Genomic DNA, 15,601 nt, shown 5'->3' with positions numbered 1-15,601 from the left:
TTTGGCCGGATACCTGATACCGGATATCCGGAAAGCTGCTAGGCCGGATAGCCGGATATCCGGCGGCCGGATTAAAACTCATTAAAAACTCATTAAAACTCATTTATTTCTGTAAATAGGCTTAAAAAAAAGCACTTTTACACGTCCCAATATTAACCCTACCACTGCTTCAGGACAATAAATGGGCCAGTGCTGAGAAGAAGCAGCGCAAGAAACTCAGTCACTATTGTCAGCCTCTTTTTCAAAGGTTTACATGCTTTAAAATGTACAAAGTTATAAATATTTATGCGAGCTAGGCAGTAACGTATCCCAAACATTTTTATCTTTATCTTTAGGATAGTTGGCCAATTGTCTCGTTGCATGTCGTGACGAGTTTAGCGCCGCACAGGTGCTTCGAAAACGATCAGTGGGTCCATTAGTAGACTAGACTAGTCACACTTTTCGAAAATCGAATCCGTCCGAATAGAATGTCAGATATTGCCACTTGTCATCAATTCGGGCGATTTCGGTTACGATCGTGATTGTGTGATTGAATAGCGAAAATTAAATTAGTTTACTTGCTGCGTAATCTGACTGAACTGCATCATGTCATCAGATCATCAGTGAAAAAAAGATCGCCTATTTTATTTAGCAGTATTTATGTATTCATCATTAGAGTGAATAGCCCAGAAAAAGAAATTAGTTTTTTGAAAGGCTTAATATGGCTTTTTTGTAACTTTTTGGACTTTAAATAAAAGCCGTCATTATTATAAGCCATTTTATTGACATTTACCTCAAAGATTAATGCATTTCATTTTATTAGTAGGAAATTGTCGTAGTTTTTTAATATCCGGTATCCGGCCGGATAGTAAATTTAGGCCGGATATCCGGCCTACCGGATAGTTACCGGATATCCGTTTCATCTCTAATAATAATAACGTATTGCTGTGGTATTGAGTTAAGTACCGAGGCGCCCCACCCGATTGAGACATGTCACCCCACGCCAGGGTTATACGTGGTTATACGTAAAAAATGAACACTTCCGCCCGTCAATCTATCAAGACCTTAGGAACGCGTGAAGGTATCAAGCTAAAATTTATACCAATACTCAGGTCTACTGCCCCTTGGAGCTGTGAAGAAATCATACTTCTAAGCCAACTCAATCAAAAGATATAGATATATATTTATGCCGCAAAATTTCAACAAATTTTCAAGATTCGCAAAGGAATCAAAACCTACAGGGTACTTCCCGTGAACTCAGAATTATGAAATTTGGTACGAAACAACGTCTTATATAGCCTGACCAGGAACATAAAAACCCTGGCATAGAGGCGCGTCAATTGCATTTGATAGTGCAACACTGAGTACAGTCGTACCTGTGTTAAATTAATAGGCTCACTTTATGTATCAGGATTCAGGATTACGGGCTAATTTGATATTTTCATAAATTAACGAAAAAATATTATTATAGGTAACCTGATTTAAATAAATTAAATAAAACCATCAATCGAGCTAGTAGATTTATTTTATTATTCATCAATAATCAAATTCAGAACTTGAATATTCAACTGCAATGTCTGCTCATGAACGCTTCAAACTCGGTACTTCTTTCCCAATCCCATAAAATTCAACACTTAGAAAGTGACAAAATTTTTAAAATAGGTAGTTGAAACAAACCACAGCTAATTTTCATAGTGGACTGTACTATACGATAAACATGTCAGTCAATTTGACAACCTTTGTCGGAAACATTATTCAATGAAAATATTGTCCGAACCCTTAGTAGGATTTCTCTTCGAAAAATACTTTAACACATTGTGAACCACTTTTCTTTCACGACTATAAAAATATTTTAGCAATTTAATTCATAAAACCAATTGCGCACATTTAAAATAAAGTTTGTTTACACTTTGACAGCAATAGACTGACATGCAAGGTGACATGTCAATGAAGTTTTCAGTTACTGTTGCCATTAAAAGAAATTAGTACCATTAGTTTTCCGCAACATGGCGAGGGTTTTTATGTTCCTGGTCAGGCTATAATACAGATAAATATTGGAAAATCTTAAATTGTAAATTAAAATGGAAATTCTTAACAAATACTCGGTCTATACCTTTAAAAAAAAATCTAAGTTACAGGTTTATACGGAACCCTCGGTGCGCGAGTCCGACTCATACTTGGCCGGTTTATTTTTCTGAATTACCCCAGAATCAAACCTGGGAACACCACTGCTGATTCCTGCCATGAACGTGTTTAACGATCAATACAAACCTTGAACATTATCGAATAATTAACAAATTAACTGTACATCAGGTTCCGAGTTCCGAACGACTGCTTCTGTGAACATTGGTGAAAAAACATGTAAATGAAAGCCCCACCAGCTATTTGACACGACACGCCCGCCGAGTAAGACTGCAGTCGAACGTTGCGTATCGAGAAAAAAGCCGGTATCCACCTTCTGCGTACAAAAATCCGATACAGTGTTGTTTTGTCTCAGATATAAAGGCCGACGCGTACTATACAAGGCTTGTCTGCACCCTAGAGTCATGGAGAGCGTATACCGGTTAGTACTTAGGGTTCAAGTTCAGTGTCAGTGACGAGTTTTGATGTTTCAAGTTCGTATTGTGGCGGTTACAGTTTTTTAAGTTTGTGAGATTACAGTAGATTTATGACTAGGTCAAGGTGTAAAGAAGAGTGCCTAATTTCTTGCAACATTTTCACAAGACTGCTGAAAAGTGAAAAAATGTTTTGCGTGAGTGAAAATTACAAATAGAGATACAGGGTGTAGTAAGGTAGAGTTAGGCATAAACTTAACAGTGAACTCATACTTCCCCTAACTCATAAGCCTTTTTCCTGGAAAGACAGGAAATATGGTTGTTTGGTTTTTTTTTTATCGAAATTCAATAGGATTTTACTTCAGTCTGAATTTTAACTTTTAAAAACTTTTTGAGTCTTTTTTTTAACTAATGGGCTATAAATTAAATACTCACATAGAGTCGGTGGCGATTCGCTATCGGTTCGTTATCGTGTCATCTCAATTGCTCATTAACATGTCTCTATTGTATTGAGATTTTTATTTTCAACAAGTTGTTTAGTCATTTATTGTAGTTGACCTAAAAACAAGGTTTGATATTAACTGAAAATTTGTTGCAATATTAAAAGCGCTATGTTCCGCTGTGACATACCTACATCCTTTGGCTAAAATGTTGATGATGATGAAGCTATAATGTCTCTATTTTCCCCTAATCGAACGAATACTTAATGTGAGGAATCAAAATTCTGACACGTGCCACAAATTCATAAGTTCAATTCATTCATAAGGTCATTAGTCGCCAATGCTATTGTTTACTAACACCCTATATTGGTCGAGGCGAATGCTCTAATAAATAAGTGCGACATACTATAAGAAATTAGAATCGTAATAATTTTAAAACACACACTTTATGCTATTTTGCATTTACGATCTTTTATGTATTGATGAAAATCTAAGCGACAGAGCACGAGTATATTTATTGACAGGAAGACATTATAATTTCTGAGATGAACTGTATTATTTTAGTAAGTTAGTATATACAATTTGTACAATTATTTGTAAATATGGTACAATTTTCCTGCTTTTTTAGGAAAAAGTTTTTATTATTGGGTCGTTTGACTTCTAAAAATGTAGACTACGGTTTTGGTTAGTTAGAACACTTTATTATAGCTCACATTAAAAAACTTAATGATATTAAACAATAGGTTATTAACTACAATTATCGCAACACGTAGAAAGTTTATCATTAGTTTAAACCCCGGAATATAATAAACTGAAATTTCTTCCTTTTACCAAGCCTATATTTGAATATGCATATTTTTTATGCAAGAAGTACATGTACAGTTAATATTCATGCATGCAGCTCTGCAAGGCGTTTGCATAAGCGCGCGAAAAAAATACACCAGTTTGGTAAAAACAAAAAACAATCGCGCGCAGTGTCATCGTAAACTCTTAAATTATGCAATAAATATTATAATTTGCAATTGTTCTCTATTCCGGTCTACATTTTTTGTACCGTATTAAAGCAGATTTATGAATCATAACTTAATGAATTAGACGCGTGCTTGTAGCGTCCAGATTTAATATGATAATTACCGCAATAATTTTTAAGATACCTATTACGTATGTTACAAGTAGGTACCTACTGCGCTAACTAATTTCGATGGTATTGCCGATTCCTCAGTACCTAAGTGTAGATTGCATAATAAACGTGCACATTTTTAATAACCAATGTGACTTTATGCTTCCAAATTCGTGCGGACAGCACTACTTAATTTCCAAAGTCGGTGGACAGCACCAGCACCCGCACTTACTACACAAGTATAAATATGTATTTAATTTACTGAAAGGGGTTAACAAGGATATTAAACTAATTTATAAGCGCCAAATTAAAAAAAGGCTTCTGTGCGTTTGCGTGCGTACAGACGGTACTGTGCGCAATTATAATTTTATTACAATCGGAACCCGGAACGCTGTCGCCCGATAGAAATAATGAAGTTGCAAGTATCTATCATCTTAATTGCAAGTAATTTGCGAGTTAGGGCTCGTACACATTAACATGATGCGACATCGCATCGTGGGAATCTACGAAGAGTGTACTTCTTAAAATTACTCATATCCTAACTGAAAGAAATAGATGTACCTATCCAGTACCTACCTTCTGTGTATCTCTATTTTCTTTAATCGTCTTTTTGATATCAGCATGAGGAGAACATGTCTAATGCGGTTAATATTTCGAGATTAATTTAATTTTTTGTTATAATTTCATTTTCTTATACTTATGGGAGTTTGTCTTGTTGGTCGTCCTAATAAATAAATAAATTAACTGGGACTAGCCACGCGACCAAATGTGATGTCACTCGCTCGTCTTAGATTCCCACGATACGACGTCGCATCGTGATACGAAGTCGCATCGTGCCACAATGCTTTGTCACATGGTGTTGATGTGTACGAGCCCTAACTCCGTTCCTCGGCCTGTGTGTCGACTTTTAGTATTGTTAATAGACAATGCCCAATTTTTTCCAGTAATGTAGCGTTTTGCCAACGCTCGGTGAACTTAGCGGCATTGTAGTTAGACAGATCAATGTCGTAATAAGCGGTTACATGGGTATGAATTGTTTAGATTGATAGATACAGATTACTTAAAATTGTGTTTGTTATTTTGTTGATAAAGATTCCGCGAACATAAAAACCACTGAATTTGAACCAATTAATGAAGAATTCAGTGTAGGAAGTTTTATAGCTCTCTGATTTCACACAACTCTAGCCGTTTTATTAATAAAGTAGCTCTTTTATATGGCAACCAAACTCCGAGAAGATTTATTTCTGCCAATATCGATGGAAAAATGTGATATATTATTACATAACTTGTGTAATAGAACTTAGGAGTTTTAATTCTATTATTTTTCATAGATTGTAGAGACAAGGATTCCCATAAAAGCATGAGGTATCATGATACCTTTTTAGTTGCCTAAATTTTCCAAGATCTTTATTTTTTTGTCAACAGAAAAACCATTATTTAACTAACCGTTAACAACTGCTACGAATTGTCGGAAAAGCGATTACACATCGTCGGTTAATGTAATGTTAATACACCATCGGGTCAGGGCCTGTCAATATTTACATGGGTTATGTAAGCTGTAGGTGACGAGTAGTGAACTAGTGACTACTGGCACGCACACCCCTGAGAAGTATGGTTGTCATAGTTTGACCAAGAACTAGGTAATGCAATTTCTAGATTCCCTACTTCTGAAATTCCACACATTTTTAACCGACTTTTCGACACGTACTTAAGGTTGGATTCGACCAAACAAGAGTAAATATTAATCTCAGAATAAACATTGAAGTAATATTTATAACTCAATGAGAATAAATCGTCAGTTTTGACATATTTCCCATACTGAAACTTTCAATGTGCCAGTTATACCAGGAGTTATTCTCGGATAAAAGTTTGGTCTAATCGGGCCTAAGTAGTATGAATTTGTACAAGCATGTTTCCCTCTGCGAAGCTACGATTATGTACATATATTTGATATAGTATGATAGTGAATTTTTATCAATACCCCACCTATTTATATTTACTTCAGCTAAGGAATCAGATAAGATTTCAGATGAAAATCGGTTCAGAAGACCTTAATTTTTGTTGCGAAATCACACCCACAAGGTTCCATCGTAACAAGGGTGCCCTAGTTGCTGTAGGTGTAGGTAAGGTGCCGACAAATATTCCACCATCAGACCTTAGTTCCCCTGCGTATTTCACAACGCCCGGGAAACTATTTGTAGGCCTATATCAATATTTATACAGACCCTATCAATAGTAATGAAGCAAATTAATTAAAGATACAAGTTTATTGAATAAATTAATAGGTCAAAGGCTTTGGGATACACACGCAAATTAAAATTAGTAGCAATAGCAAATACGATCTTATTTCTTTGATTTAAAATTTGTTTTTGATTACCTGCCTTAAGTGTATAAACAGACCGATTTTTTTGAATTCTAGAAAATATATAAAACAACCAAATAAGCGAACCTGCTTTATTAATTAGTATGAGTAATCATTATAAATAGGTACATACAGTAAAAGCTTATAAATTAGATGTGAATTTTGGAATATTTGTTTCTACTAGTTGACCATCAAAGGTTATCAACATTAGGCTGAGTTTCCACTAAAACTATGCTATGTACCTAGCTATGTGGTACGCGAAAAAAAATCGGGAAGTAACAGTACCTACATTTTTCTAAGTTGCTCAAAAAAGTTAAAAATATTAGAAAAAATCCATCGACTGAAAATCCATCGTTTTTGGAAATAGGGCTATACTAGTTTTTGCCCACGACTTCGTCGCCCTCGTAAAATTCAGTTTGTAACGAACATACATAAAATACATCCTTACAAGTTACAAACTTTCGCATTTATAATATTAGTAGGATTATGCCCGTTTTCACCATCAATCCCTTTTTTTATGAGTGACCCCTGTGGTAACACATAACAGGAATTTTGTTTTCATAGGTGTCACTTAAAAATTAGGGATTGATGGTGAAAACGGGCATTAATCTAAGGAAAAAAACATATTAATGAAGTCCCAATGCGTAGTTACACGTGTGTAAATTTTATCGCATGCCTACATTATTAACAATTGAGGTATTTGGGAAAACCCAGATTAATTACTACACAAAAAACCGGTCAAGTGCGAGTCGGACGCGCGCGCCGAGGGTTCCATACAAGCTGTAACAATATAATTATTGTTTTCATATATCGGAAAGGGATCCGATCGCCTTTCGTGCGCTGTGAACTGCGAGGCGAGGCGTTTACGTTACGGTGCGGATAAGTGTGCGTTGCAGTATGGAGTTTCATACAAAGAATACTGACCGCCTCGAGTTGATACGGTTACGATCCCTTTCCGGGTTGATAAGTGTGCTACGTCCTTTAGTCGCTTTACCAACTGCAAATACCTCTATGGCAAATACGTTATCGCAAATCATTCTTTTTTTGGTGAAAAAACAAATGAATGATTTTGTATTTACTTTACTCAACTTCAACACGCAAGGAAAAATTATAATTAATATCCAGGCAGCAATAACTGCCTACTTAGTGACAGAATTATGTACACTCGTATATTTGTTCAATCAAAATTAGGTGACGGATATTTGTTATTTATTAATAGTTTAGGGGGTAATTTATTACAGGAAATATTTTCCGTGGGTAATACAAAAGTAGCCAACATAGTTAAATAATAAGTAGGTAGGTACCTCACATAATGTTGATAAAAGTGCTTTAAAAGGTAGGGGAAAATAAATCAGGACCAATCCTGGATAATAAAAAAGGTCATAAATGTAGACATTAGGAAATATCTACTTCCTAGTAGTTCCTAAGTATAAAACGTTGATATAGAGAAAATGTTAATCTATTCAAAATAAGTTTCAAGGTTTTTTATGATCCTGTAATAACTAAGTGGTCCCTTAATTAAAATATGAAGCGACGTTTTAAAGGGATACGAATTATATTCCTATTCGAAATCGCTCACATGGCTTACGAATCTCTTAACTATTAGTGCATATTCTTCTTAAAAACGCAGCCTCTACTCTTCTACAGTTGTTCATACAGGGATTATATTTTGCCTTTTCCACCTTTTCAGACTACTTATCGCACTATCTATCTACCTGGTGGCTGTGTCATCAGCGCCGCAAGACAGCGCTGTCACTGACGCCTTACCCCCACCAGAAGACACCCACCCTCGTCTGGCCAGAGAACCAGAGAGCCTACCAGTCACTATTGGTAGAGAATCACTGGACAGTCCGGTCACCATCGGCGCCATCAATGTAGATAATGAAGCCACCACCCAGTACCCAACCTCATTTGACAACCAAAGACAAAGAGAAGAGTATCCAACCGAGACGACAGCCGCCACAGATAACACAGAAGTGGAAACCACAGAGCTCATTCAGGTGAAGCCTAAAGCAAAATTTCCCTCGCCTCGGTACATCTCTAAGTTGAGCTATTTTAAAAAATCTGAGGAGATCGAGGGGTCTCCATTGAACAATTTCCTGGAGAGGACAGGCAAGAGGAAGTTCAGGTCCAGATGCAGGTGTGAAAAGATCTGGAACTGTCCCAAGCTGCAGATCACGGTGCCCCGGTGTCCGGACGAATATTTCTTATGTTGTTTCTAGTTGTTAAGATATGACGTTAGGATTTTCAATTGATGTCGCCATTTGGACTGATAAGTCAGTTATTGTATTTCTGTGTTGAATGAGTCTTGGAGTTAAACTAATAAGCTGTTGAAGTCAAATAGGATTCGTTTTTAAGTAAACGAAAAACAGACAGATTACCAATAACTATCTAAAGTTTTCATATCCAATACGATGAATACAATGAATGGACTTATTAATATAAAATGCTGAAAATAAGCAATCCTCATTATTGTGAGGTCAACTTGTAGTTCACAAATCCTTATCTAGAATACTTAGATAAGAGATTTGTTAATTAATTTTGGGTATATTTTTTATTTATGTAATTATTTCATAAGTACACAAATTGAGATCGCCGATGAATAACTTCGTAACTGCGCTTACAATATTGTTCTTCGAGAGGCTTTTTACCTTCAAACTTGTTAAAGGTCTACTAAGATATTCAAATAGGTTTGTTTTCAAACTAGAAACAAGTCAAACAAAATTCGGAATCCGGTACTTAAATAACTTATAATTAGCACTAAGTAAATAATGTTCAACAATATTTAAGCACGTTTCGGATTTTATCTGCGACGTTTGACGACATTCCATAATTTAATTTCCTTCTTTAGCTTCGTTTATAATGTTCTTGGTTATAACTAGTGATGAAAAATAACTCGCCAGTTTCAATTTTAAATGTAAAAATTAGAAGATGCCTTGTAAGAAATCCTTGCATGTATTTTAGTATTTTTGAATGGTAAAGTAAGTTGTTTCTGAATCTATCACACACAATATCACATTCTACTCGTATATGAGCATACTTTTTCTATGATATACATAGAACCGTCCCACCGATGAAATCTTTCGCCATTTTGAATTTGATTCGGTATCTACTTCATAAACAATGTTCTTATTTATTATGTAATCGAAGATAAATATATCCTTGGACATTTACACTGCGCCTCTAGTCCCAAACTAAGCAAAGCTTGTACTATGGGCACTAGACAACGGATATAAACATACTTAAATACTTTTTTTTTTGTAAAATACATACATATTATACACCCAGATAATATTGTGGATTAATTACATTGTCATTGACACTATATTCACGCAATATTCCTGATATTTTACTGCGTTGGCGAGCAAAGTACCTATTTAATTCATATGATAACCATCCGTCCAACATGTATAATTATGATAATGTAAATAAATATTTATTTAAAACGAACTGTTGAACATTGTGTAATTATTTACCTGTTACTTTTCCCCGTTTATTTTGAGCGAATAACCACGATGCTTGCCTACATTATTATTTGTATTCAAAGAGCATACACATATTGTATTTTCCATTAGGGGAATAAGCGCTGGACGCAGGCCGCAACCAACCGGGCAACATGGAAAGCATTGGGGGAGGCCTATGTTCAGCAGTGGACGTCCTATGGTTGAGATGATAATTATGATGACACCTATTGTAATTGTTTGCGAGCCAGTGCCCTCAATAGTTATACATTAAAAATATTTTGAGGAAATGCTTGTAGCTTGTACTATGACAACTATAACTGTATTTAACTAAACATGGCTGGCAATGCTTGTTTTCATCGTAATTACAAGTAAGCGTCCCGGCAGACTAGACTTTTAGTCGGCCGATAGTTCGGTTGGGCTGTTAAGAATGAACATGTATGGAAGTGCGCACATTACGCCGATTTGACATCGGCCGATTCCTTATACAAATTCAAAGCCGACCCAACTACCGGACGACGAAAAGTCTGTAGTCTTCGGGGTGTTTAAGGCTAGGCGCAGACCACCCGACTTTTAGTCGGCCGATAGTTGGGTCGGGCCATTAATCAGTATGAAGATGTATGAAAGTGCGCACATTGGGTGTCCACGGAAGACCAGCGTAGTGGCATTATCTGCCGAGATGCTACGACACCATGCTGAGTGGATACCTTTTCAGTATCATTGTAATTATCTACTCATTAAATAATTTTAAGTATTGTTGTAAGTGTATTGTCGATGATACTGAATAAACATTTTTTCTTCCTTTCTTTCACATCACATCAATCGGTTCTTCATACAAATTAGAATCGGGCCCAACTATCGGCCGACTAAAGGTCTGTAATCTGCGAGTCTGTAATCTGTTACAAGAGGCTAATCCCACCACCAAGCTAGACGACCGTCTGTACATCTCGTATCTTCTAAAATAAAAACAAAATTAATTGATTACGACATTTTATTAAATTGGCACATAGAAACATCGAAATTAGTTTATCACAAAATAGAACATCAATAATAACACGACGGCAGTCATTTTACGCGAATATAAATAACATTTGAAATAATACTACCTACATCTTACTGTACGATAAAATGTTTTATAATTAAGAAGTAAAATGTATTCCGTCTTCGATATGTTTACATAATTTTCCGATTCATTTTGAATTTATCTCTCTCTTCGTAAGAGAAAAATAGACTAGTAATATTGTAAAAGGAACATTTTTATCATTTCACAATCATTTTATCGTACTGCAAGAAACTACGATAGAAAGACTCCAAACTAGACCCACTAAACTAACTAATAACAATTTTACAATAGTTTTAATATAATAAACAATATGTAACTAAATCTAATGGCATCGCACATTATCTCAACTTAGCATCGTTATTGACAATTTTAATTTTTCCTTCTTGTGATGTATTTAATAACAGAAGGACGTTATATCAATACCATTCACAAATATTTCTACACAATATTGGTTGGTATATTTAGGAAGCGATATTACCCTGAATATCGTTTCTAATTTTAGTAAAATATATTAGACCGACAGACAAATATGTAAATATTTGTTTTTAAGAGTAATTTAGTGCCTTCTACATTAATTTCATACCTAGATAGACAATTATTTTTGTCTTATAAATTCGATAATTTCCTAATCACACATACCTACTCAACAATTATTTCCTGTATAATTTAATTTTTACAGCTGCCACGCTTACGTTTTGTTAAAAAATCTTATTAATTTTACACATAACTTAATCATAACGATGCTATTTTGAGACACTGTGCGCTTAACAATAACTACATAGTGTCAAACACCAAGTATACTCAATCATTCGTGTCAAGTTCACGTGCACTTACCATAAATACCATACCTCCTTACGTTCCCTTACCATAAAATTATAATACAAGAAGTTTAAATATGTAGTTATACTATTCCTATGTCTGCTGTTTGTGTAAATAGACGATTAATATTGACTAGTCCCAATATGAATATACATAAAAGATAAAAGACTATTTATATGTGCGTATTGGAATACTTTAGATATCATGATTTCACATAGCTGTTGTCATTGACCTCACTTCTTTAGGAGAGGACTCTCTTTTTCAATACTTCTTTCTACTTTTATTAACTACTATATAAAATACATATACCGTACTGTAAAATCCCTATATCTTAAATTTAAATATATCTCTTCCCAGTTAATATGTATCGACTTGACACTTTTTTGGGAAGCGATATTGGGAATACTCTAAATATGAAGATAATAATATAGACTATATTAGATCTGAATATGGATATTGATCAATAAAAGGAAATATAGATTAATGTGATGTTTGTGTCTACCTGCATTATACATAAATTTTCATTTGAAACTTATTTACTAACTTTCTACCCATTTATGTTCACAAAGTCATTTTTTGCTAGGTACCATGAGAGCAACGTCACAGAATTCTAACCTTCTCTGTCTGTGATCTGGGACGCTGCCGCGAGTGACCGAGACAAACATAGCCAAGATAGAATTCGATTTTTGAGTATATACCTTATTCTAATCATATCGGAATAATCGTTTATATTTTTAAAACATAAATTCCCTGATTACCTACGAATATAATTGTAATGATTAATGATATTTTAAATACGCCTATATTTTAATTACATTTATATTTGAGCATTTTATGCACTCATATTTTGATAGAAAAATCTAGCCTAATTTTAAACGATTTGGAAATAAAATCAATCAAAATATTATAAATAAGCTATAGATAGTGCAAAAAATAATACGACGATCAATAAAGTACTTATCATCTAAATATAACATTTACAATAATCATTGGTAGGTAGCCCTCTATAGGAACTAATAAATTAGTTATACTATCAACGTTTAACATCGACAAATTAAAAGCCTAAAACATTTATGGGTATTTCCCAACTCATAGTTCATTGATTAAAATATTGATAAAATCACGCGGCTTGGTCCGAGTCAATGAAAAATGCATTTTATAAGCACAGCATTAAGACTTAATTTGCTGAATGCTACATGGACACTTGCATTTTCAACGTATGCGCACGCCTGTAATCAATTTTTTCTTCGGGCGTTTAGGAAATAACTTTTGATATTAAAATATATGCTATGTATGTAGTTTAGCTAAGTGCAATGTCTTTACATATTTTTTCGAATGCACATAGAAAATGCTTTGGTTCAATATTTCTGTTTACAGTCACGATAAAACTGGACTGATTTTATTTATAACGTTTTATTACATACTGCGGATCTACATATTATATTTAAGGAGCCGCCAATATGGCCACATAAAATGGGTATTATATGATGATCTTATTAAGCCGAAAAGTCTAAGCCATTTTATGAAAACCATTTCGAAACATGTCTCTCTCACTCACCGTGGAATGCTAGGATGAGAGAGAAGAACAAAAGGTATTTTTTGGCAATGTGAGTGCTTTGAATCGATTTGTAAGCTCACTTGCAAAATTTTACGTAAATAAATTAAGAAATTGAGCCCAAATAAGAAATATCTTTGAGTCACTATAAAATGCATGAATCACCACACCAACGTACGATTATCTATCCTGATTTTAAATGATAAATTTCATAGATGACGTTAATTTTAGCTATACAGTAGTATTGTCAAAGATATAAGAGTTTAGTACGTACCTAATTTCGTATATAGTTTCCAAAAGATCAGTTCTAAAATGCACACAAAAACTGCCTACATCACATGTGTGTTTCAGGTTCGTATACCTACGTTATTATAATACTACCAGTAAATACACAATCTTTGGTCAGAAATAGGGTAGTCAACCTCTGAAGTGTAGCGAATTTTCACAAACTTGTCTTTAGTCTACGGCCCTGGCACAATCGCAGACAACAGAGCAGTCGCCATTATGGTTTATATTCATGATAAATGTGACAACCCTCGCTTTGAATATGAAACCATAGATAATAGAAAGTATTGTTTCTATTGAGAGTTGAGTCCACCAACACAAGCAAAGATTTGTCTGTCGTCTTGGGTAGTCGAACTGACAAGTGCTTTCTGTCTCGCTTGGAGACATTTAACGAAAGCGTGGTAGCTAGTGTGTTCCATTCTGGGAGTGGGTAGTCAATGCGAAAAAACGTTCAACGGTTGGAATGTGCAGGTGTCAAAATGTCCATACGGACCGGTTGTTAGTGTGGCAGAAAGTATGAACGTCAAAAAGTCCCAGTGCCAAAATGTACATTGTTACCATGGTTACAATGGTTTAGTGACAAATGGTACACATCACAAAATACAAGTACAACAAAAGGTGTGATAGATAAAATGATCAACTGATATATTGTGCTCATGAATAAATTAATAAAATTAAATGTCAAAATGTTCAATGTTCTTGTAGTCTAGTCAATAAAGTTTTTTTGGACATTTTTACCTTGATGCATTTAAACACGTGTTCACGTTAGCTATAATACAATAAGACGCTTGTTCAAATAAACCCGAAGACATTTTAACTTCAGATCATTTTAACCATTGCTCATTTCGACGTTCATACTTTTTGCCACACTAACAGCCGGTCCGTATGGACATTTTGACACCTGCACATTCCAACCGTTGAGCGTTTTTTCGCATTGACTACCCAGTCCCAGAATGGTGTGTTCGATATTTGAACTTGAATGTGTTGTTTCTGTATTAAAATTACATCAGTGTGAGTATGTTCGCCTCAACATTCATCGAGCAGCCTATGCAATCGCAAGTTGATAAAAGTGATCGGTGACAACCCTAGCTTTGAATATGAGACCATAGAGAATAGAGTATTTAATTATAGGTCAAGCACTTAACTCAATGTCTGAGGTATGTGAGCGGCGCGGGAGGGTGTTTTCGAAACGTCAAACGTCAGCGAGACTTTAAATATGTATGCTCTCACTCTGTCATGTCATAATATGTCAATGTCACCCCTTAACTGCCGCTACCATACTTCAGGTACTGACTGACCTAGTTTTAGTAAAGCCTGCGTGAGAGCCTCGCGCGTAATTAATTATGTTGCTGTCGCGCTCGCACACTCACTGCGGGCGCGCGTCGCACAGTCGCGACAGCAATATAATTACGCGCGAGCGATAAGGATGGGTAGCTTGAGGTCATTGGACAAAATTCTACGTGCTCACGGACCAGGCTTTAGTAAACTACAGAATAGATTAAAAACTACGTACGCAGTCAGTGGTCGTAGAGAGCAGAGTAGTAGAAGACCGTCGGTGTAGAGTAGTGGTGGTCTGTAGTGGTAGTCTACGTTCGAAGCGGGTTCAATCCGGGTACAGGAGGGGACCCTCTCGCTGGCATCGTTCCTGTAAAAGATAACGTTTATTTTACTTTGCTAATTTAATGTGGGCTGAAGGCAGAAAATTACCCGAGTGGCGACCACGGGTTGGAAGACGTAGTGTGGGGACCTGCCCACTAGGTGGACTGATGATTTGGCGAAGGTCACGAGAGTACGTGCATAGGACCGGTTGCTTGAAGAAGACCTTTATCCAGCAATTAGAGAAGTCACTGAGAGCAGCTTTCTGGTATAGTGTTTTGGTATAATTTCTTCACTGAACTGACATAATACTCGCTAAATTGATCTGGCACTTGTTGGATTAACCTGACGTTTACTGAATCTGAT

The 15,601-nt window shown here is 35.4% G+C and overlaps 1 protein-coding gene across 1 annotated transcript; it reads left to right on the top strand.

Moving 5' to 3' along the window:
- Positions 1–2,397: 2,397 nt before the first annotated feature.
- On the top strand, positions 2,398–9,906 carry LOC135082548 (uncharacterized). The gene is made up of 2 exons (XM_063977348.1): positions 2,398–2,542; positions 8,147–9,906. The coding sequence occupies exons 1-2, from the start codon at positions 2,526–2,528 to the stop codon at positions 8,676–8,678; spliced, it is 549 nt and encodes a 182-aa protein (XP_063833418.1). The 5' UTR covers positions 2,398–2,525; the 3' UTR covers positions 8,679–9,906.
- The last annotated feature ends 5,695 nt before the right edge of the window (positions 9,907–15,601 follow it).

The sequence above is a fragment of the Ostrinia nubilalis genome, chromosome 21, assembly GCF_963855985.1.
Source record: "Ostrinia nubilalis chromosome 21, ilOstNubi1.1, whole genome shotgun sequence".
Lineage (NCBI taxonomy): Eukaryota > Metazoa > Arthropoda > Insecta > Lepidoptera > Crambidae > Ostrinia > Ostrinia nubilalis.
This window is presented reverse-complemented; position numbering and strand designations above follow the sequence as displayed.